Genomic DNA, 23,965 nt, shown 5'->3' on the forward strand with positions numbered 1-23,965 from the left:
CTATTTAGCCTTTATATTAATCTCCTTTCCATTGAAGATTTGGTAGTAATTTTCATATTTTACACCATCTATTATAAAATAATAATAAACTATTTATTACGAATATATATTTCACAGCAACTTCACCACTTAAACCTAGGCTTACTTTTTTCATCCTCCCCATCTAACCTAAAACTTTAGGATCATGATCCTTTTTAACACTTCAATTGAACCTCACAACTCAAAACTACCAACCCCGCTAATCCCTTATTTCATACGATTATAACTTTTTTAAAAGTACTTTAAAAGCCCTATACCTTTTTCCTTCATCCGTAAGACAAGCTCTGAGAACAAAAGTGAGGGGTCAAGGATAGTGTGAAATCTGAGGGAAGAGGTGGGGAAGAAGGTTAAAGAGAGTTTGGAGTAGGACAAAAGAAAGAACTAGAGGGTCAGCTGTGTGACGAAAACCGTTAGGCGCTGGTTAGGCGAGGGTGCAGCTAAGGACACGGGGGGGAGGGGTTTAACCTCTTGCCCTCTAACCCCCAACGCCCGGAAGCGACTGCAACACACCCTAACCGCCTCTCAGAGCGGCAGCCATTTTGGCTTTGCCCCAGCCCCGCCCCTCGGACGCGGACGGCTCCATCCCCCCACGCCCACCCCACCCCCGCCTTTTTCGCGCAGAAACAGGAAGTGGGATTGCGGACCTAGGAGCCAGGCCGGCAGCAGCTCGGGACTGGAGTCGCGCTCCGCGCGCACTGCCCTCAAATCCTTGCCGCTGCCCCTGGCTGTCATCTCCCAAGAAAAGTCGTGGGATCATGTCGAATATGGAGAGTATCCTTTCCTTTCTGAAAAGCTTCTGCTAGGGCTTAAAGAGGTGGGGGAGACGAGGGCCTGGAAGGCGCCTGGTGGTGACCTTTTAGGTCTAGCTGAGGAGGGGTGAGGGTTCTGACTCCGATTGGTAGGCGCTGGCAGCTTGTTTTGTTTTGTTTGTTGTTGTTTTCCTGGTAGCCACAACCATCCTGAATCAGGGGACGTGGGGCTGCTTTGAGAAGATTACTGAACACGAACCCTCCCTTGTTGAAGGTTACTGTCACTTGTTCTTTCAGTGAATTTATCCACTTCTGAAAAATCGAAAGAGTGGTGTGGAAACAGGCGACAGTTTGCCAGAGGTTTGGGGCAAAGGTATAGGTTTTGAATGGGTAACGAGGGCAAATAGTTTTTTGTGGAACTTCTTCCTTTTTCTGGATGGAGGTGACTGGTAATAAGTTCTTAATACCAGCCCTCCGAACTAAGTTGATTGCTTGCTTGTTAATAATCTGATTTAGCACGTGAGGAAACTCATAGTTTCCTAAAGCCACAAAAATCCATCAGTTGCACCTGTGTTACCACTTCAGCAATGAGTTCGAGGTTAGGAACCAAGCTGTGCGAAGCTCTGAATTGAAGAAGGATGAGATTGTTTTTCACAAGTGAAATACCATCACAGGGTTTCCATGTCGCTCTCTTTCTTCCAGAAATTGGCATTACAGAAATAGAATAGTTTGATATCTTGCTATTGAATGAAACTTGGCAAAATAACAAAATTGGGTCATAGAAATTCTTTCATAGCTCATATTGAAACTATTTTCATTCATTAATTTGTAAGTCTGAAATATAGAAAGACATTTGGTGAGAGGATTAAATTATGTAAACTGTACTGAGAATATTGGTAACATATTTGGTGCTGAACTGGCCAAGATAAACCAAGAATAAAATGTGAACCTTTGTGGAGGTGCAGAAATAGGTCATTTCATGAACAGAGTAGATGACTAAAAGGCCCAGTTTAAAGTATATAATTTATAGAAGTGTAACTGTGTTAGATGATTTTTATTAAAGCACCATCATAAAAGAAAGAGCACTGGATAATTAGGCAGAAGATAAATTTCCAATCCCAGTTCTGCCTTTTAAGAAACATGTGAGTTAGAATAACTCATATAGCCTCTGTTATGCAATGTTTACTCATCTATAAACATACTAACTGACCTGGCAGCCTTATAAAGCTCTTGTGAAGATAAAATGAAATGTAAGGGCTTACTAAATTATGAAGTTTTGAACATGTTAAGTATTAAAAAGTAGAGTACATACAAATTGCTATCTTTTTCACCAGATCTTTAGGAAGGGTTTGAGGTAATAGCTCTAAAATTGCTTTTATTTCCTACTTTAATAATGCAAGTTACATTTGTTCACCTAAAAACCTACTTTCTGTGATTTCCAATAATAAGATAGTTACTAATTTTCTTTCACTGAAAAGTATGTATGCCTGACTGTAATTAAAGTTAATGGTACTATTATCAGTAGTTTAATACATAACAAAAATGAACTATAACTACTCTTAAGTCCATCAAAGGAAGTGAGGACTTCATTCATACCGTGTGGCAGCGATTAGTTCTCTTGGTCCTTTTTTTTTTTTTTTTGCGGACCTCTCACTGTTGTGGCCTCTCCCATTGCGGAGCACAGGCTCCGGACGTGCAGGCTCATGGGCCCAGCCGCTCCGCGGCATGTGGGATCTTCCCAGACCGGGGCACGAACCCGCGTCCCATGCATGGGCAGGCAGACTCTCAACCACTGCGCCACCATGGAAGCCCTCTTGGTCCTTTTCTTAGAATCCAGACCTTTTCCTTTGAGTATAGAGGAAGAAAATGACATATGGACTCAGACCTGTCTTTCATAAATAAATAACTTGAACTGAAACTTGAGTAACATTTATTTGTCACCTATTTGAAATGCAGAAATCTCATTGTTACAGTATATAAGAAGGTTAAATGTGCTAACACAATTGAATTAGCATGGTAATTGTGACTTCTGTTTTGGGGCAGTTAGATACACTGAAGTTATGTTGGATTACATACAATATCATTTTAAACAACTTGATGGAATAGCCAAATTTATTTATTTTTTTACACTTTTATTACAGTATGTTTGCTTTACAACATCATCATGTTAGTTTATGCTGTATGGCAGTGTGCCTTTTCCTGGGGAAAATATTTGTCGCTGACATCTCTTTCTCTAGGGGATTCTAACCTGAAAAAGGTTAAGAAGCAACGAAATAGATAATAGGTACTGTAGACAGAAGAGTAAAGGGATGTTGTGAACTGGACTGGTATCATTGTCTCCTTTTGTAGTCACCTAGACAGATGCGACTATGTTATAGGCAAAAATTGCCAGCTACCTTAAAAATGCTCTCCATTGTGAATGGCTTTACATCCTAAAACAGAATTATAGATCAGAGTCTCTGAGGCTTTGCTAGTGTTGGCAAATGTATTGTGATTTTTTAACCAAGATATTAATAATAGTTCAAATTTTGTTTTTTAAATATCATCACCTAACAGTAGTCTTATAATGTATGTCCTTGCTTGCTAGTAGAATGTTGTCTTACAAGAGGTATTTTATGTAAGGAATGCTTATCATTCATCATTTGATGCTATTTGAGGATCAGTTCTGAGCAATTCACTATGAAAGTTAAAATGCAAAAAGAGAAATAAGAGTTGAGCTGGCTTTGAATTCCTTCTTGTTCTTCTATTCACAGTTAATTACCCATCTCTAGGCTTCAGTTTTTACATCTGTAAAATGAGGGAAGTTGACAAGTGATCTCCAAGGTTTCTTTCAATTCTGAAGATCTCCCTGAGTTTCTGTGTTCCCAAACTCTACCTTCCAGACATACACAAGGGATGATTAAGATGCTGGGAGCTGAAAAAGAGGGAAGTTGGGTATATAATGCCACTTTTTCTCATCAAATGTATGAATAACCACCTATGGTATGGCACCACTGCTTTATTCTGGAGCAGGCAGGTGCTAGTAGAACATTCTTATTCCTTCCTCTTACCTCCTTTGTTTTCAACCTTTACTTCTGTGTAAAGGATTGTAAAATCCTACCGTTGGCACCTGGAATCAAATAGCTTTCTGCCCTACTATGTTGGGATAACTTACTTTCCCTTGGTGTTGCTCCACCCACTTCAGAGAGGTAGGCAGGACGTAAGAGTTCTACTATGAATTTCTGCTAGTAAACTGACTATAACCATTTTTCTTGAGGAAGCAGATTGAAATCTTAGAGCAAGGTTTCCTTCTGTATGCATAATAAATATGTGGAACCCTAATGATTGTTATTTATTTAAATTTTAAAGCAATAATCTATTAAGGCATAGCTGATTTCTCCCCTTTGCCTGTCAGCAGTGTAATTGCTATTAAATAAAATCACACAGAATGTTGTTTTTCCTTTTAAAATTTATTTATTTATTTATTTTTGGCTGTGTTGGGTCTTCGTTGCTGCGCGTGGGCTTTCCCTAGTTGTGGAGAGAGGGGGCTACTCTTTGTTGTGGTGCACTGCCTTACTTGCTCCGCAGCGTGTGGGATCTTCCTGGACCAGGGCTCAAACCCGTGTCCCGTGCATTGGCAGGCAGGTTCTTAACCACTGCACCACCAGGGAAGCCCAACATAGAATGTTTTAAAGACACATTGGGATTTTTTTATTCCCTGACTAGCCGTATTGCCCAGTTAGGATAGGTGACTTACCTAAATCATGAGGTGGTAATGACAATTTATTGAACATCTACTATGTACCAAACTTTGTGCTGGGGATTTTATATATCATCTCAAAACCTCAAAACAACCCTAGAAGATGGGTGGTAGTGTCCTCATTTTGTAGAACAGGCAATTAAAGCTAAGAAAGCTCCAGAGCTTGTAAGTGTAAAGGATCTGGGCTCGGCTTCAAAGTCTCTGGTGTGTTCACGTTTCCATAGTGCCTCCAGAACTTACAGTGCACTTCAGTTATATTTGATCAAGTCCTAGGGTTATGCAGAGCTACTCTTTCTATATATTGACATTCCATTTGAGATTTTTGCTTTAAAAAGAGTTTGGAAAACCATGAATCAACACAATCACTTTAGGGAGGACCTAGCTTAGATTTTCTCAAAGACAGGTCTAGTTCATAGATATATTTCCTATTAAGACGTACACCTGTATGATGTAATGTTTTAAATTTTAATTTTCTAGAGTTAGAAGGTAGGGAATACTACTTTCTGAAAATTTGAAATAATTGTTCAGATGATTCATTGATTTTCTTATTTATCAATCCCAAGGGCTAAGTGATTTAGTGTTTTCCTTTTGCATGGATTTTGGCAGGAGGAGGGAAACCTATTGCCATTAATGGATATCTTTGAGACCAATTTTTCAGTCAGTGTTTATGTTAGCAAAAAAGCAAGCATGGTGGTGTGTGATAAACCTCATAGTGGCTAAGAGGAAGATGGTAGGGAGGGGAGGAAGAAGGGTACACTGGGCAAAGGAACTGTATATGAAGACACAGAGTCAGGTAACTGGTGGAGGCCATCAACACTGAAGCACAAGTTGCTGGAGCCTGGGATTACCCAAGATGTAGTTTGGGGCCTTATGCATTATTCTATACATGTTAATATGTATTACTGTTCAACCTTTCTAAACCTTAAATCCATCAAACATCAGGTATTTCAGTCATTGTCCTTTCAGCTGGCAAAGAAAAAGAAACACTGTCTTAATATCAACCACTTTGCCAAATTGAATTTATGATTAGTCAGTGAAGGAGATTATTCTGCCAGTGTTATTTTTACCAAATAGAAAAATACTCCAAGGATTTACAGCCAACTAAAATATCTAAAATATTTCACAGTATATCAACTCTGTTTCATAGTTCAATTTAGTGGTTGAAACAATGCCATTATTTTCCACATTAGCCATAGAGGATATTCACTTATTGTAGTGTATACAGAGGGTGATTATTTGAATAGCAGGCACCTGAATTTAAGAATCACATACCCTGGTTGTAGAAGGTACCCGAGAGTTAGAGGCAAGGTTTTAGACCCAGGAGTGTTTTGATTTCTGGCCTAGGACAAAAGATACATCATCAGAAAAATTGGTTTTACAGGTTGCCTGGGACACATAGACACATGAATATATTTGGCAGGGGTGGTAGTCTAATATATGTAGTCCTCCTCTATGGAATCATGTGCTTTACACTATATTTATGAGTCAAAATGGGAAAAATAAGAAGAGACCATGTAAAAAGTATTTTCCAAAGCCAAATGTCTTCAATTTTCAAAGCTGTCCTTTATTGTGAGACTCTCCTTCCTACATTTTTGGTGTTGCTCTATTCTTTCTGTTAATTATACCAGTCCAAGGATTTTTTTAAAAGTCTGGGATGTGCTATGACATTGTTTTTCTCACTCTTAGCCACAGAGCCCCTTTTTTCCTGAATGGAATCATGTAGAATCCTAATATACAACAGAAATAAACATCATTGTATTAGTATAAACTTATTCATAAGCTTATATGTGTAATTGAGTCCTCTTGCCCAACATCAGTGATGCTTTTTCCCCAGTATATCAGGTACCATTGCAAAACATTTTTCTACTATTCATTTACTTAAAACTATTGAGTACTTCTGTTAATCACTGCACTAAGCTGATGGTATAAGGATAATTAGGATTCATCCTTATTCTCAGGGTGTCCATAGTCTAGTTAAAGAAGTAGACATGTAAACAAATAATTATAATGAAATACAGAAAAGTACATCATATATAAAGTAACATGGGAATACAGAGTAAGTAGCTACTAACACTGTAAATTTCAAATTAGTGTTTCCACAGAGTATACTTAAAATTTAGGACCAGAATGTTTGAAAACAGCCTTGGAGACCAGCTATTTTATATTAAATTTATATCAAGCACAAACAGGTTCAACATATCCAAGTTATAATACTACTATACATTCCTAACAGTGTTGTCCATATACCAGTATTACTTAATACATGCTTTTGGGTTTTTTCTTTTAATTTTCAAGCAACCTTCTTTTTAAAATTGCAAAGATACCATCTCATGGAACAGGACTATAAACTCTTAATCTAACCTTTTATTTGAAATGAATTTTTTACAAAAATCATGTAACGTTAATCATCATCCCCCCAAGGGCAAGTACAAAAAAAGAATAAAAGACCAGTTACCTGCCACTGGACTTAAGAAATAAAACATTACCAACTCATCTCCCTTATTTCCCCACCAAAGGCAACCACTGTCTAAAAGTTCATATTTATCATTTCCATGCATTTGTTTATATTTGACCACATATGTGTACATTCTTAGGGTATAATTAATGTCTTGCATATTTTCCAATTTTATGTGTGTGGTATACTGTTTTTTTATTCAAGATGATTCTTCAGATTCATTATGTCATTTTCACTTTCACCTCTATGTAGTTTTTTTTTTTAACATCTGTACTTTTTTTTAAACATCTTTATTGGAGTGTAATTGCTTTATTGTCGAAATATCACACAATTTATCCATTCTATTTAGTGATGAACATTTAGGTTGTTTCCATGGTTTTCTGTCATTATAAACAATACTGCTATGATCATTATTGTACATATTTCCTGTGTAGCTGGGGACAGTTTCTCTATGGTATATACCTAGGAGTGGGATTGCTGGGTTGGAGACTAAGGGTATGTTCAAGTAATGATTCTTTGATGATTTCCATTGTAATCTATATACCTTTTATTTTTCTTATCATGCTTGGTAGGACTCCAGAACAATGCTTAATTAAAAATATATATATATATATATCATGATCACTTTCTTGTTACAGTCATCCCTGGGTATCTGCAGAAGATTGGTTCCAACACCCCCCTCCCCCTGCAGATACCCAAATCTGCAGATATGCAGATCTCTTAGTTGGCCCTCTATTCGCAGATGCAAACCCATGGATACAGAGGGATGACTGTACTGATTTTAAAAGAAATTCTAATTATTCACTGTTAAGGATGATGATTGCTCTAGTTTTTGATAGATATACTTTGAGGTTAAGGAATTTTTTGTGTGTGTTTTTTCCATTCCTAGTTTACTAGAAGTTTGGTCGTGAACCATTCATCTGAAAGTTGGCTTGATGAATACATCAAATGTTGGATTTTATTTAATGTTTTTTCTTTATATACTGAGATTATCATCTGTGTTTTCTTCTTTGACCTCCTAACGTGGTTAAAATACATAGATCGATTTTTTTAATGTTAAGCCATCCTTGCATTTCTAGGCAAAATCCATCATGAGTATGAGGTATCTTTAATACATTGCTTGAATAAAAATTTTTTTCTTGGTACCCACATTTTGATTCTGAATGATGAAAATAACTGTTTTCAGAACATTGTTACATGATGTTTTTAAAGTCTTGGCAGCTACAATTCAGAGTAATTAATTGAAGTGATAGACTTATGTTCATTCATTAAAATTGCATGTAAAAATTCCATGGGGGTGGGAGGGAATATTGCTTCATTGCTAATATTTTGTTTAGTATTTTTGTCTCTCTGTTCATAAGTGAGTTTAGTCTATGTGTCCATTAATATACAGTATCCTTTTTTGATTTAGGTATCAAAAGTTAGGGAGTGTTCTTTATATTTTCTATTCTTTGGAACAGTCTGTATAAAATAGGAATTGCTTTTTCCTCAAATCATTGATGTAATGTACCAGTAAAACCTTTTGGACCCGTGACTGTTGTTAATTAGTTACTTTGTTTATATGTTAAAATATTTTAACATTGAATCAAGAATTTAGAATTCTATTTATTTGTTTTTAGTTCATTTTGGAAATATTGTTATATGATGGTCCATTCTAATTCCAATTTATTGGCATAGTGTTCATAATTTATTATTTTAAAGTAACTTTACTGTATCTGCAGTTATTTCTCCATTTTTATTTCTACACTTTATTTATGCCTTGTCCTTTTCCTTAATTGCTTTCTGTAGAGGTATGTAAATGTTATTATTCTTTACAGAGAACTCAATTTTAAACTTTTTGATCCTTTCTATTATATATCTGTTTCTGTTTTTTCCCTCTGAGTTTTTTTCTTATACTTCCTTCGGATTTATTCTTGTTTTCCTGACTTTGTGAGATGAATGCTTATCGAGTTAATTTTTAGCCTACCTTCTTTACTGTGAGTTTTTAATGGTAGAAAATTCCATCTGAGTATGGCGTTAGCTTTACATCCCACAAACCACATTCCAATCATTTCATTGTCATTCAAGTCTATTTTTAAATTAAAAAATTCTTAAATCCATATATATAGTATTTTCCAAATACATTAAGTCCCCTACATACGAACGAGTTCTGTTCCAAGAGCGAGTTCCTAAGTACAATTTGTTCATAAGTCCGACAAACTTAGCCTAGGTCCCCAGCTAACACAACTGACTATATAATACTGTACTGTAATAGTTTTATAATACTTTTCACACAAATAATACATAAAAAACAAGCACAAAAAATAAAACATTTTTTTTTTTTTTTTTTTTTTTGTGGTATGCGGGCCTCACTGTTGTGGCCTCTCCCGTTGTGGAGCACAGGCTCCGGACGCTCAGGCTCAGCGGCCATGGCTCACGGGCCCAGCCGCTCCGCGGCATGTGGGATCCTCCCAGACCGGGGCACGAACCCGTGTCCCCTGCATCGGCAGGCGGATTCTCAACCACTGCGCCACCAGGGAAGCCCAAAAATAAAACATTTTTAATCTTACAGTACCTTGAAAAGTACAGTAGTACAGTACAACAGCTGGCATACAGGGGCTGGCATTGAGTGAACAGGCAAGAAGAGTGACTGGAGGTGGGAGATGGTAGAGCTGAAGGATCATCAGCAATAGGAGATGGAGGGCAAGCTGCAGTTGCACTCATGCCTGCCGTTGATGGCACAGGTTCTGGTTCCTTGCTGGATGCAATTCTACCTACCCTCTTGAAAACACGATCCAGTGATGTCTGGGTAGTAGCTCTTTTTTTCTCATCACAGATAACACGGTAGCACTGGATTGCATTCTGAATGGCTGCTGCAACCTTCGTGTACCATTCTACGTTGGGTTCTGTGCCTCAAAAACTAATGGTGACTCCTCAAATAAAGAAAATCCCCTTGCCATTTCCTGTGTCGTGAATCTCTTCGGTTCTTCAGTTACTTCTTCCTTTTGTCTCTCTTTGCCCTTTCTCTGGGCCTCCAATTCCATAAAGTCCTCATTAGTAAGCTCCTCTTGTTGCACAGCAAGGAGTTCAATGAAGTCATCCTCTTGCAGATCTAGCTTGAAATAAAGATATTGTACTACTGTACTCTATATTGTTCTGTAAAGTACAAAAGCACAACCACTTGTAGAGGATGCATGCACGTGAGAATGTACACCAGAGATGTGAACTAACGTGATTAGACATGCAAATGCACGTTCACATCTTTGAAAGTTTGCAACTTGAAGGTTTGTATGTAGGGGACTTACTGTAGATATAGATATAGATAGATATATACGTATTTAAAATAAACTTTAGGTAACTTCCCTGGTGGTCCAGTGGTTAAGACTCCACACTCCCAATGCAAAGGGCCTGGGTTCAATCCCTGGTCGGGGAACTAAGATCCCACATACTGCAACTAAGCCCATGTGATGCAACTACTGAGCCTACATGCCGCAATGAAGACCCAGCACAGTCAAAATAAATAAATAAAAAGAATAATACACTTTTAATCTTAGAGGAGTTTTAGATTCTTACAGAAAAATTGTGAAATAAATTCCCATATTAATTCATTATTGAGTTGTGGTTAGACAGTAGGTTTGTCTGATATCTATTATTTCATATTTGCTTTATGGCCCAGGGTGTGATCAGTTTTCATGTGTCATATGCTTGTAAATGATGTGTATTCTCAGGTTATTGGGCACAGGTTTCGCTGTAATTCTCTATATGTTAATTTTTAAATTAAGTTTCTTAATCGGGTCTTTTGTAACTTCTGTATTCATAGTTTTGTCAGTTACTGAGAGAATTTTATAAAATCTACCAAGATTAATAATTTTATCTGCCAGTTTTATATATATACCTACAAACACACTTTGAGGCTATGTAGAGGAACATGGAAATCTAGAATTATTTCATCAATTTGTGAATTTACTTTCTATCATTTTATAGTGATCCCTACTTTTAAAAACTTTCTAATGCTGCTTTTAGGTAGTCTGTTTTGATTGATACTAATAAAGCTACAACTGGTTTTTTAGGTTAGTATTTGTCTGGTATAATTTATTCTGTCTTTTTACATCCAGCCTTTCTGTTTTGGTGATTTAAAGTCCTGTTTAAAGCACATATTTATAATCTGTTTCATTATTTTTTTAATCCAGCCTGACATTTTGGGGAGGTTTCTTTTTATTGATATTTTATGATTTCTGTTTATCCTGTTTTCTCTGTGATTCACTTCTCTTTTGCTACTTTCTTCTGGATTTATTAGGTGGTTTACCCCATTTTTTCCCTTTACTATTTTAGAAGTTACATGCTATTTCCTTAGCAGTACCCTTCACATTTTTACATGCATAGTTAATTTAATTTCTAAATAATTAGAAGCTTTTTTCTTGGATTTTTAAACATATAATTTGTCACCCCATCCTCTGTTGTACATGTTTTTATTGTCTGTGTTCTGCCTGTCTAATCTCCAAAATCAGACATTATGATTATCTTATAGTCACTATTTCTCTGGATTTATCTGTGTTTACCAGTCTCTGTGCTCACTAAACCTTTCATTATGTCAGACGTAATTTTGTTTTTTGTAAAGTACATTCAGTCATCCTTATTTAGTCATCATTATTCTCAGATTCTGTGTTTGCAAATTTACCTACTCAGTATAATTTTTTTTAACCTGAAATCATTCCTTGCTATGCTTTCAGGGTTATTCATGGACATGCTCAGGCAGTGAAAAATTTGAGTGGCCAGAGGAGCACATTCCCAGTTGAGGGTGAACAGTGTGATGCTCTGCCTTTTAACTTAGCTCTCATACTGTAAACAAGTGTCTTTTTCACTTTGTCAAGTGCCACTATTTTTTTTTTTGCATTTTTTGTGCTTCTTGTTGGTGATTTCACTAATCTCCAAGTGTAGTGTTTAAGTGCTGTATAGTGTTCTGAAGTGCAAGACTGTGCTGTGCCTTATGGAGAGTATATGTGTGTTAGGTAAGCTTCTTTCAGGCATGAGTTATAATGCTGTTTGCCATGAATTCAGTGTTACAGAGTCAGCAAGATATATTAATTAAGATGTGTTAAAACAAAAATATGCATAAAACAAGGTTATGTATTCATAGGTTGACAAAAATGTTTTGACCACAGACTCGCAGGAACCTAATCCTGCATTTTCTTTAGGAGCAATGTTTCTGTACTCATTAATTCCCTGTTTGCTATTTCATGAAATATAATATGATTTCATGAACTATAACTACCATGAATAATAAGAATCTACTGTACATCCTTTGGAAGTTACATTAGCATTTTATTTGAAATTCTACTCAGTCTGATCTTTAGTTATTTTATAAATAATCTGAATTTTCACTATGGCTCTTTTAAATATTTTAGTATTTGGTATTCTGAGGTGTGCTATGATATATCTAAGTCTGGATTGATTTTTTAAGTATTTTTAAAATTTTTAATAGCTCTTTATTGGAGTATAATTGCTTCACAATACTGTGTTAGTTTTTGTTATACAGCAAAGCAAATCATCCATATGCATACACATGTCCCCATATCCCCTCCCTCTTTAGCCTCGCTCCCATCCTCCATATCCCACCCCTCTAGGTCATCGCAAAACACCAAGCCAATCTCCCTGTGCTATGCTTCTCCTTCCCACCAGCCAACTATTTTACATTTGGTAATGTGTATATGTCGATGCTATTCTCACTTTGCCCTAGCTTCACTCTCCCACCCCATGTGTTCAAGTACATTCTCTATGTCTACCTCTTTATTCCTGCCCTGCAACTAGGTTCATCAGTAACATTGTTTTTAAGATTACATATATATGGTTTAGCATACAGTATTTGTTTTTCTCTTTCTGGCTTACTTCACTCTGTATGACAGACTAAGTCCATCCACCTCACTACAAATAACTCAGTTTCCTTTCTTTTTATGGCCGAGTAATATTCCATTGTATATATGTGCCAAATTTTCTTTATCCATTCACTGTCAATGGACATTTAGGTTGGTTCCATGTCCTGGCTATTGTAAATAGTGCTGCAATGAACATTGGGGTGCACGTCTCTTTTTGAATTATGGTATTCTCAGGGTATATGCCCAGTAGTGTGATTGCTGAGTCATATGGTAGTTCTATTTTTAGTTTTTTAAGGAACCTCCATATTGTTTTCTATAGTGGCTGTATCAATGTACATTCCCACCAACAGTGTAGGAGGGTTCCCTTTTCACCACACCCTATGTAGCATTTATTGTTTCTAGTTTTTTTTTAATAATGGTCATTCTGACTGGTGTGAGGTGTTACCTCACAGTAGTTTTGATTTGCATTACTCTAATAATTAGTGATGTTGAGCATCTTTTCATGTGCCTCTTGGCCATCTGTATGTCTTCCTTGGTGAAATGTCTATTTAGGTCTTCCACCCAGTTTTTTAACTGGATTGTATGATTTTTTGATATTGAGCTCCAGGAGTTGTTTGTAAATTTTGGATATTACTCCTTTGTTGTTTCATTTGCAAATATTTTCTCCCATTCTGAGGGTTGTCTTTTTGTCTTATGTATGGTTTACTTTGCTGTGCAAAAGCTTTTAAGTTTAATTAAGTCCCCTTTGTTTATTTTTGTTTTTATTTCCATTACTCTAGGAGATGGGTCAAAAAAGATCTTGCTGTGGTTTATGTCAAAGAGTGTTTTTCCTATGTTTTCCTCTAAAAGTTTTATAGTGTCTGGTCTTACATTTAAGTCTTTAATCCATTTGGAGTTTATTTTTGTGTATGGTGTTCGGTAGTGTTCTAATTTCATTCTTTTACATGTAGCTGTCCTGTTTTCCCAGTACCATTTATTGAAGAGGCTGTCTTTTCTCCTTTGTATATTCTTGCCTCCTTTATCAAAAATAAGGTGACCGTATGTGCATGGGTTAATCTCTGGCCTTTCTATCCTGTTCCATTGATCTATATTTCTGTTTTTGTGCCAGTACCACACTCTCTTGATTACTGTAGCTTTGTAGTATAGTCAGAAGTCCAGGAGCCTGATTCCTCCAACTCTGTTTTTCTTTCTCAAGATTGCTTTGGCTATTCGGGTTCTTTTGGGTTTCCATATGAATTGTAAGATATTTTATTCTAATTCTGTGAAGAATGCCATAAGTAGTTTGATAGGTATTGCATTGAATCTGTAGATTTCTTTGTGTAGTATAGTCATTTTCAAAATATTGATTCTTCCAATCCAAGAACATGGTATATTTCTCCATCTGTTTATGTCATGTTTGATTACTTTCATCAGTGGTTTATAGTTTTCTGAGTACCAGCCTTTCGCCTCCTTAGGCAGGTTTGTTCCTAGGTATTTTATTCGTTTTTTGCAGTGGTACATGGGAGTGTTTCCTTAATTTCTCTATATGTTTTTTCATTGTTGATGTATAGGAATGCCAGAGATTTCTGTGCACTAATTTTGTATCCTGCAGTCTTACCAAATTCATTGATTAGATCTAGTAGTTTTCTGGTGGCATCTTTAGGATTTTCTTTGCATAATATCATATCATCAGCAAACAGTGACAGTTGTACTTCTTTTCCAATTTGTATTCCTTTTATTTCTTTTTCTTCTCTGATTGCTGTGCCAGGATTTCCAAAACTATGTTGAATAAGAGTGGTGAGAGTGGACATCTTTGTCTTGTTCCCGATCTTATTGGAGATGCTTTCAATTTTTCACCATTGTGTTTGATGCTTGCTGTGGGTTTGTCATATATGGCCTTTATTATGTTGAGGTATGTTACCTCTATGCCCATTTTCTGGAGAGTTTTTATCAAATGGGTGTTGAATTTTTTTCAAAAGCTGTTTTGCATCTATTGAGAAGATCTTATGGATTTTAGTCCTTAATTTATTAATGTGGTATATCACATTGTTTGATTTGTGTATATTGAAGAATCCTTGCATCCCTCGGTTAAATCCCACTTGATCATGGTTTATGATCCTTTTAATGTGCTGTTGGATTCTGTTTGCTAGTGTTATGTTGAGGATTGTTGCATCTATGTTCGTGAGTGATGTTGCTCTATAACTTTCTTTTTTTGTGGTATCTTTTTCTGGTTTTGGTATCAGGGTGATGGGGGCTTTGTAGAATGAATTTGGGAGTGTTTCTCCCTCTGCAATTTTTTGGTAGAGTTTGAGAAGGATCGGTGTTAGCTCTTCTCTAACTGTTTGATAGAATTCACCTGTGAAGCCATCTGGTCCTGGATTTTTGTTTGTTGGAAGATTTTTAATTGCAGTTTCAATTTCATTACTTGTGATAGGTCTGTTTATATTATCTAATTATTCCTTGTTCAGTCTTGGAAAATTGTACCTTTCCAAAAATGTGTCCATTTCTTCATGGTTGTCCATTTTCTTGGCACATAGTTGTTTGTAGTAGTCTCTTATAATCCTTTGTATTTCTGCAGTGTCAGTTGCGATTTCTCCTTTTTCATTTCTAATTTTATTGATTTGCCTCCCCTCCCTTTTCTTCTTGATCAGTCTGGCTAAGGGTTTATCAATTTTGTTTCTCTTCTCAAAGTACCAGCTTTTAGTTTCATTGATCTTTGCTATTGTTTTCTTCATTTCTATATCATTTATTTCTGCTCTGTTCTTTATGATTTCTTTCCTCCTACTGTTTTTGGGTTTTCTTTGTTCTTCTTTCTCTAGTTGTTTTAAGTGTAGGGTTAGATTGTTTATTTGAGATTTTTCTTGTTCCTTGAGGTGAGATTGAATTACTATAAACTTCCCTCCTAGAAGTGCTTTTACTTCATCCCGTAGGTTTGGGGTCATTGTGTTTTCATTGTCAATTTTTTCTATGTATTTTAAAAATTTCTTCTTTGATTTCTTTAGTGATCTCTTGGTTATTTAGTAGTGCACTGTTTAGCCTCCTTGTATTTGTATTTTACAACTTTTTTCGTGTAATTGATTTCCAATCTTATAGTGTTGTGTTCAGAAAACATTTTTGATATGATTTAAATTTTCTTAAATTTTGGGGGGCTTGATTTATGACCCAAGATGTGATCTATCCTGAAGAATATTCTGCCACTTTGAAGTGGAATGTTCTATAAATATCAATTAGATCTATCTTGTCTATTGTGTCATTTAAAGCTTGAGTTTCCTTATTTATTTTCTGTTTGGATGATCTGTCCATTGGTTTAAGTGGGGTGTTAAAGTCCCCTACTCTTATTGTGTTACTGTTGATTTCTCCTTTCATGGTTGTTAGCATTTGCCTTATGTATTGAGGTGCTCCTATGTTGGGTGCATAAACATTTATAATTGTTTTATCTTCTTCTTGGATTGTTCCTTTGATCATTATGTACTGTCCCTCCTTATCTTTTGTTAACAGTCTTTATCTTAAAGCCTATTTTATCTGATATGAGTATTGCTACTCCAGCTTTCTTTTTATTTCCATTTGCATGGAATATCTTTTTCCATCCCTTCACTTTCAGTCTGTATGTGTCCCTAGGTCTGAAATGGGCCTATTGTAGACAACATATATATGGGTCTTATTTTTATATCCATTCAGCCAGTCTTTGTCTTTGGGCTGGGGCATTTAATCCATTTACATTCAAGGTTATTATCGATATGTATGTTCCTATTATCATTTTCTTAATTGTTTTGGGTTTGTTTTTGTGAGTCTTTTTCTTCTCTTGTGTTTCCTGCTTCGAGAAGTTTCTTTAGCATTTGTTGTAAAACTGGTTTGGTGGTGCTGAATTCTCTTAGCTTTTGCTTGTCTGAAAAGCTTTTGACTTCTCTATTGAATCTGAATGAGATCCTTGCTGGGTAGAGTAATCTTGGTTGTAGGTTTTTCCCTTTCATCACTTTAAGTATATCCTGCCACCTCCTTCTGGCCTGCAGAGTTTCCACTGAAAAATCAGCTGATAACCTTATGGGGATTCCTTTATATGTTATTTTTTGGTTTTCCCTTGCTGCTTTTAATATTTTTTCTTTGAATTTAATTTTTGTTAGTTTGGTTAATATGTGTCTTGGTGTGTTTTTCCTTGGGTTCATCCTGTATGGGACTCTCTATGCTTCCTGGACTTGGGTGACTATTTCCTTTCCCATGTTAGGGACATTTTCAACTATAATCTCTTCAAATATTTTCTCAGACCTTTCCTTTTTCTCTTTGTCTTCTGGAACCCCTAGAATTCAAATGTTGTTGTGTTTAGTGTTGTCCCAGATGTGTCTGAGCTTGTTCTGAATTCTTTTTTCTTTATTCTGCTCCTTGGCAGTTATTTCCAACATTTTGTCTTCCAGCTCACTTATTCATCCTTTTGCCTCAGTTATTCTGTTATTGATTCCTTCTAGTGTATTTTTCATTTCAGTTATTGTTTTGTTCATCTCTGTTTGTTTGTTCTTTAGTTCTTCTAGATCTTTATTAAACATTTCTTATATTTTCTCAATCTGTGCTTCCATTCTATTACTGAGATTCTGGATCGTTTTTACTATCATTACTCTGAATTCTTTTTCAGGTAGATTGCCCATTTCCTCTTCATTTATTTGGCCTTGTAGATTTTTACCTTGCTCCTTCATCTGTGGCATATTTTTTGCCATCTTATTTTATTTTATTTTATTTTGAGTGAAATTGTGCCCCTGTTTTACTTGTTGTTTGGCCTGAGGCTTCCAACACTGGAGTTTGTAGGCTACTGGGTAGAGCTGAGATGGGTCTTGGTGCTGAGATGGGGAGGTCTGTGAGACCTCACTCCTATGAATATTCCCTGGGGTCTGAGGTTTTCTGTTAGTCCAGTGGTTCGGACTCAGAGCTCCCACCACAGTAGCTTCTGCCTGACCCCAGGCTTGCAAACCAAGATCCTGCAAGCTGGTTCACTCTGGGGTTCCTCCCATCTCCTTGGGCATTAGAATCCCCCACCAGTGGCCAGCAGGCTCCCTAGTTGTGGGGAGATGCTAACTCCACGTCTTCCCACACCGCCATCTTGACTCCACCTCTCTGGATTGATTTTTATATGTCCTGCTTGGGATTTTTTTAAACATCTTTATTGGAGTATAATTGGTTTACAATGTCGTGTTAGTTTCTGCTTTACAACAGTGAATCAGTTACACATATACATATATTCCCATATCTCTTCCCTCTTGCATCTCCCTCCCTCCCACCCTCCCTATCCCACCCCTCTAGGTGGTCACAAACCACCTAGCTGATCTCCCTGTGCCATGCGGCTGCTTCCCACTAGCTATCATGTCTGGGATTGTTTTTTTGTTTGTTTGATTTTTTGTTTGTTTGTGCTTCTTGAGTCTAAAGGTTTCATTCTCATCAGTTATGGAAGTCTCTCAAGTATTATCTCTTTGAATGTAGCATTTTGCACATTGTCTATTATATCTTTGTGGTATTGCAGATATTAGACCTTTTTATTCTGTTTTCTTTATTTCTTGTCCTCTCATATTAACCTTATTTTTTCACTGTAATCTTAATTCATATCTGTAGTCAGTTTGCTAATTTTCTCCTCAGCTTTGTCTAATTTTCTTTTATCTAGTTTGCTCCACCCCCAGCTGTGAGCCAAGGCCCATAATGACAGTGAACCTTGTCATCTCATCTTCCTTTGCCAGCTGATAAGACTCCTTTCTATCTCACCCTTATGCTAATGTTGTAGCCTTCAAGGTTCTAGGTTTATTCAGAAAATTCATTTCCAGAGTCTCATCTCATGGCCTCCATAGGGGGCTTTGGCTTCAGTGCTTACGTACTACTGATATTTACTTCTTCCTCTTTGTTTCTGTCTCCTGAGGATTTTCCTTCCATTTTTACAATCTAAGCTCTGTATTTAAAAGGGCATTTGTTGTAGTTTATCCAGTATTTCAAGGTGTTTTTATAAATGTGTAGGCCTCCATATTAATGGAAGTGGTTCATGTCTTTTTAGGATGAAGGGGGAAAAGCTTTATGGTATTAAATGGACTTTTGTAATGGATCTCCTATTAATATTTTTGCTAATGTTTTATATCATGATCATTTTTAACCATTAATATTAAATTAGACTTGGCTATAGTAGGCATTCAGTAGTCAGTCCTCAGTATTTGCAGTTTGTACTAAATTTCAGGTTTAAGGGAAACTGAAATCATTCTTTAAAAACAATAATGAATATATAAATTATATGAATTCATTTAAAATAGTTGGCTTCTTAATTCAACTTTTAATAATAGTGACTTTTTCTACAGAGACAGCAATTCTATTTGGGAGATGACTTGAAAAATAAAAAAATTCATTACTTTTTTCTTTATTTCCATCTAGCTCAGTGATTCAGGTTCTCTGCAGGGTTCGATTTTGCCCCCGTCCCCAAGTAGCATTTGACAATGTCTGGAGACATTTTTGGTTGTTGTAATTCGGGAAGCAGAGGGGTTGCTAGTATCATCTAGTGGGTAAAGGCCAGGAATGCTGATAAACTTTGTAGAATACATAGGACATCCCCCACAACAAAGTATTATCTAGCCCAAAATATCAGTAGTGCTTAGGTTAAAAAACCCTATTTATAAAAGGAGCTATAATTTTCTCAGTTACATAGCTGAAATTGATAAATCTTACTTAAAAATGTAATGTATATGATACATTAAAACTACCCAGAAATTCATACACATGTACTTATTTTTTATACTTATTTTCTTAAGAATTCTAGTTATATCTGTTGTTGATGAAAAATACTCATGGTAGCAAGTCATCCCTCATTATCCATAAATATAAGGTGTTAAATTAGAACCATGAAGCCTTTGAGAGATGAACAAGGTTAATTTATGGTTTAGCTTTGGTAAATAATCAAATAATGCTTATTTTCTGATAATGATATAATCAAACCAACAGTTAGCTCTTTAAACTATATGGTGTATGTGTGCCTTTCAAAAAAATGAACTCTGCATCCTTTATAAATGTCTCAAAGAAATATAGAATCAGGGTTTAAAAAAATTAGATTTTACCTTTTTCTAAAGGGCAGAAAACACATAGAATCATTCTTAATAGTGATTTAATCATGATACAAAGCAGTTGGTTTTGAAATAATCCACATTGCTTTGTCAGATTCATGTGCATTACTTCATATTTGTTTTTGCTTGTGTCATGAAAATGGAAGATTTGTGGTATTGCTTATTTGGGTCTTATTCCCATTATATTTTTGTCATTTTTAATTAAAAATGTTTAATCTTAAAATAGTTTTGGACTTAAAGAGAAATTGCAAAAATGGTACACAGATTTCTTTTATTCCCTTTACCAAGCTTCTCCTAATGTTAACACCTTACATAAACATAATCATCAACCAAAGGAAATCCACATCACTACAATATTAACTAAACTACAGATCTTACTTGGATTTCACCAGTTTTTCCCCTAATGTCCTTTTTCTGTTTCAGAATCCAATCATGCATTACATTTAGTTGGTATGCCTCCTTCGTATTCTCCATTCTGTAACAGTTCTTCAGTCTTTCTTTGCTTTTCATGAACTTGACACTTGACAAGAACACTGGTCAGTTATATCTTACATAGACTGACTCTCTCAGTTCAGGATTGCCTGATGGTTTCTCTGGAGTAAATTGAGGTTATGTTTTTGACAACACCACCATATAAGTATGCTGTACTCTTCCCAGTTCATCATTTCAGAAGGTAAATGGTGTTGAAATGTTTTATTATTGGTGATATTATCCTTGGTAACGTGGTATCTGCCAGGTTTCTCTACTATAAAGTTGCTCTTTTTCCCTTTGTAATTAATCTTTCTTGCCATTACTTTAATTTTTAAAATTTTTATTTTATTTTGGAGTATGGTTGATTTACAGTGTTGTGTTAGTTTCAGGTGTACAGCCAAGTGATTTAGTTATACATATACATATATTCTTTTTCAGATTCTTTTCCCATATAGGTTATTACAGAGTATTGAGTAGAGTTTCCTGTGCTATACAGTAGGTTCTTGTTGATTATCTATTTTATATATAGTAGTGTGTATGTTAATCCCAAACTCCTAATTTATCCCTCCCCCCACCTTTCCCCTTTGATAACCATAAGTTTGTTTTAATAGAAATAATTACATTTCTTAAAATTATTAAGTTTTATTATTTATTTTTCTTACTTATTTTCTTCTAAAATTATTTCTTAAAATAATTAACTTAATTTTAACAGAAAACAAATGTGGAAGAGATAAAAATTGTTCTGTTTCCTCAAATACTTTGTGAATATTTGGTTTAAATGGCATAATCTTATAAGTTTAATAATTTTAACATCTTGTTTTCAGGTAGTTAGGTTGGGAAATGACTTTTTTTTTAAAACCTTAACATATAATTTCAGAACACCTATTTAACTTGAAGTTTGCTGCAAAAGAACTTAATAGGAATGCCAAGAAATGTGATAAAGAAGAAAAGGCTGAAAAGGCCAAGATAAAAAAGGTAAGTAATTTTTAATCTTTTTACTTTTTTTTTAAACTCATGAAATGAGCACAGTTATATGATGGAAGAGTGGTTGTTTTTGTTTATTTTACATTAAAGAAAGATTACTGGCTTTAGCATTTTAAGCCAAATATCTATTTAAGTAAATTATTTATTATCTGACATAATTAATAATGGCTTTTTTGTTTATTACTACTTATGTGTACAAGTATGGCTCATAACACAGAGTATAACTGTACTGTTACCTAACTGTTCTGTTGCCTATATCTAATGACTATCCTTTGATTTGTAGCCAGAACCACTGTTACTGAGAAGTATAAAGCCTGTATGTAAGAATAATATGTCACACTTTTTAGCTCATTTGAATTTCTGTAGTCTCTAAAGTTTGGGTTTTTTTAAACATCTTTATTGGAGTATAATTGCTTTACAATCATATGTTAGTTTCTGCTGTATAATAAAGTGAATCAGCTATATGTATACATATATCCCCATATCCTCTCTCTCTTGCGTCTCCCTCCCACCCTCCCTATCCCACCCCTCTAGGTGGCCACAGAGCACCCAGCTGATCTCCCTGTGCTATGCGGCTGCTTCCCACTAGCTATTTTACATTTGATAGTGTATATATGTCAGTGCTACTCTCTCACTTCGTTCCAGCTTACCCTTCCCCTCCCCGTGTCCTCAAGTCCATTCTCTACGTCTGCGTCTTTATTCCTGTCCTGCCCCTAGGTTCATTAGAACCTTTTTTTTTTTAGATTCAATATATATGTGTTAGCATGCAGTATTTGTTTTTCTCTTTCTCACTGACTTCATTCTGTATGACAGACTCTAGGTCCATCTCCCTCACTACAAATAACTCAATTTCATTTCTTTTTATGGCTGAGTAATATTCCATTGAATATAAGTTATATATATACATAGTACATGCATTAATGTATATTGTGACTTGTGTATTGTGTATTTGCTAGGATTTACAGGACTCAGCATATAGTTGGACTCATGGCTATGACATATTACACTAAAGGATACAAAGGGAAAACACATAGGGTGATGTCTGGAGGAATCCAGGCTTAAGCTTCCAAGAGTTCTCAGTGGAATCACACAGGACAAGCTTAATTCCTACAGCAACAAATTGTGTCAACATGTGTTAAATGTTGTCTACCAAGGAAGTTCTCCTGTGACTAGGAGTCCAAGGCTTTTATTGGTAGTCATGCAGGGATCCTCTGCCTAGCACACACCAAAATTCTAGTCTCCCAGAAGGAAATCCAGTGTTTGGCATAAACCACATTGTATAAAGAGTCTAGGCACAGTGAGCCACTCTTAACTGTTCTGGGAAAGATGGAAACCTTCCCCAAATCCAAGTTCCTAGATGCTAGTTACATGCCAAACTTGCAAATAGACCTTTTGAAGGACAGCAGACTCAGGCTTGCTGTGTTAACTCTTTTCTGCACATTTGTATTTATATATCTATTTTTAATATTTTATTAACTTACTCTGATCTTTGGTAATAGTGTATATCCTACCCTTAATTTGAGTCACTTTGGGTATTTTGTCTACGCTCTTAATAGAGAAAACTTTATGGGAAGAAAACTTTCAGAAAAGGAGATAGAAATAGTTAGGCTGAGTTAGAAGAAAAAATGCTTAAAATTGATGTATTAGCATCATCCTTTTCTAAAAGTATAAGCCCAACTATTGCAAGGAAAGAGAAAGCATAAAAAAGATGTTGGTCTAACATTTTTGTATATTGAGAAAATTAGAAATAATCTAAAAATAAGTTTTGAATTTTCAAATCTCAGGCAAGCACAGCAGTATTAAAACATGCATATTCCCTACAAACAAAGTCCAGGCCCAGATGGTTTTACTGGTGAATTATACCAGACATTTAAAAAATTAAAGTACACCTTTGAACAACACAGGTTTGAACTTCACAGCTCCACTTGTACACAAATTTTTTTCAACAAAGACGTACTATAGTATTACACTATTCGTGGTCAGTTGAATCTGCAGATGCAGAACTGTAGATACAGAAGGCCAACTGTAAAGTTATACATGGATTTTTGACTGAGTGGGGGTTGGCACCCCTAGCCCCATGTTGTTCAAGGGTCAACTGTAATACCAATCAACCTCAAACTCACTCATACAGAAAATTAAAGAGGAGGGGACACATCCAAACTCACTTTTTGAGGCCAGCATTACCCTGATACCAAAACCAGACAAGGAAACTACAAGAAAAGAACATTATAGGCCAATATCCCTGATGAACATAGATGTAAAAATCCTCAACAAAATAGTAGCAAACCAAATTCAACAATGCATTAAAAGGGTCATACACCATGATTAAATGGAATTTATTCCAGGGATGTGGGGATGGTTCACCATCCACAAGTCAATCAGGGTGATATACCACATTAACAAAATGAAGGATAAAAATCATATAATCATCTCAATAGATGCAGAAAAGGCATGTGACAAAATCCAACATTCATTCATGATAACAGCTCTCAACAAAGTGGGTATGGGGGAATGAACCTCAACATAATGAAAGCCATAGATGACAAGCCCACAGCTAACATCATACACAAGGAAAAAAAGCTAAAAGGTTTTCCTTTAAGATCAAGGTAGGGATGCCAACTTTT

At 35.7% G+C, this 23,965-nt stretch overlaps 1 protein-coding gene across 1 annotated transcript in view; it reads left to right on the forward strand.

Moving 5' to 3' along the window:
• Positions 1-630: 630 nt before the first annotated feature.
• The window catches only part of LOC131748611 (charged multivesicular body protein 1B2), a 39,238-nt gene continuing 15,903 nt past the window's right edge, over positions 631-23,965 (forward strand). The window contains exons 1-2 of the mRNA XM_067024054.1: positions 631-810; positions 21,235-21,332. Of these exons, the coding sequence (XP_066880155.1) occupies positions 795-810; positions 21,235-21,332 (114 nt within the window). The 5' untranslated portion in view covers positions 631-794. The remainder of the gene's footprint in view (positions 811-21,234; positions 21,333-23,965) is intronic.

The sequence above is a fragment of the Kogia breviceps genome, chromosome X (genome assembly GCF_026419965.1).
Source record: "Kogia breviceps isolate mKogBre1 chromosome X, mKogBre1 haplotype 1, whole genome shotgun sequence".
NCBI lineage: Eukaryota > Metazoa > Chordata > Mammalia > Artiodactyla > Physeteridae > Kogia > Kogia breviceps.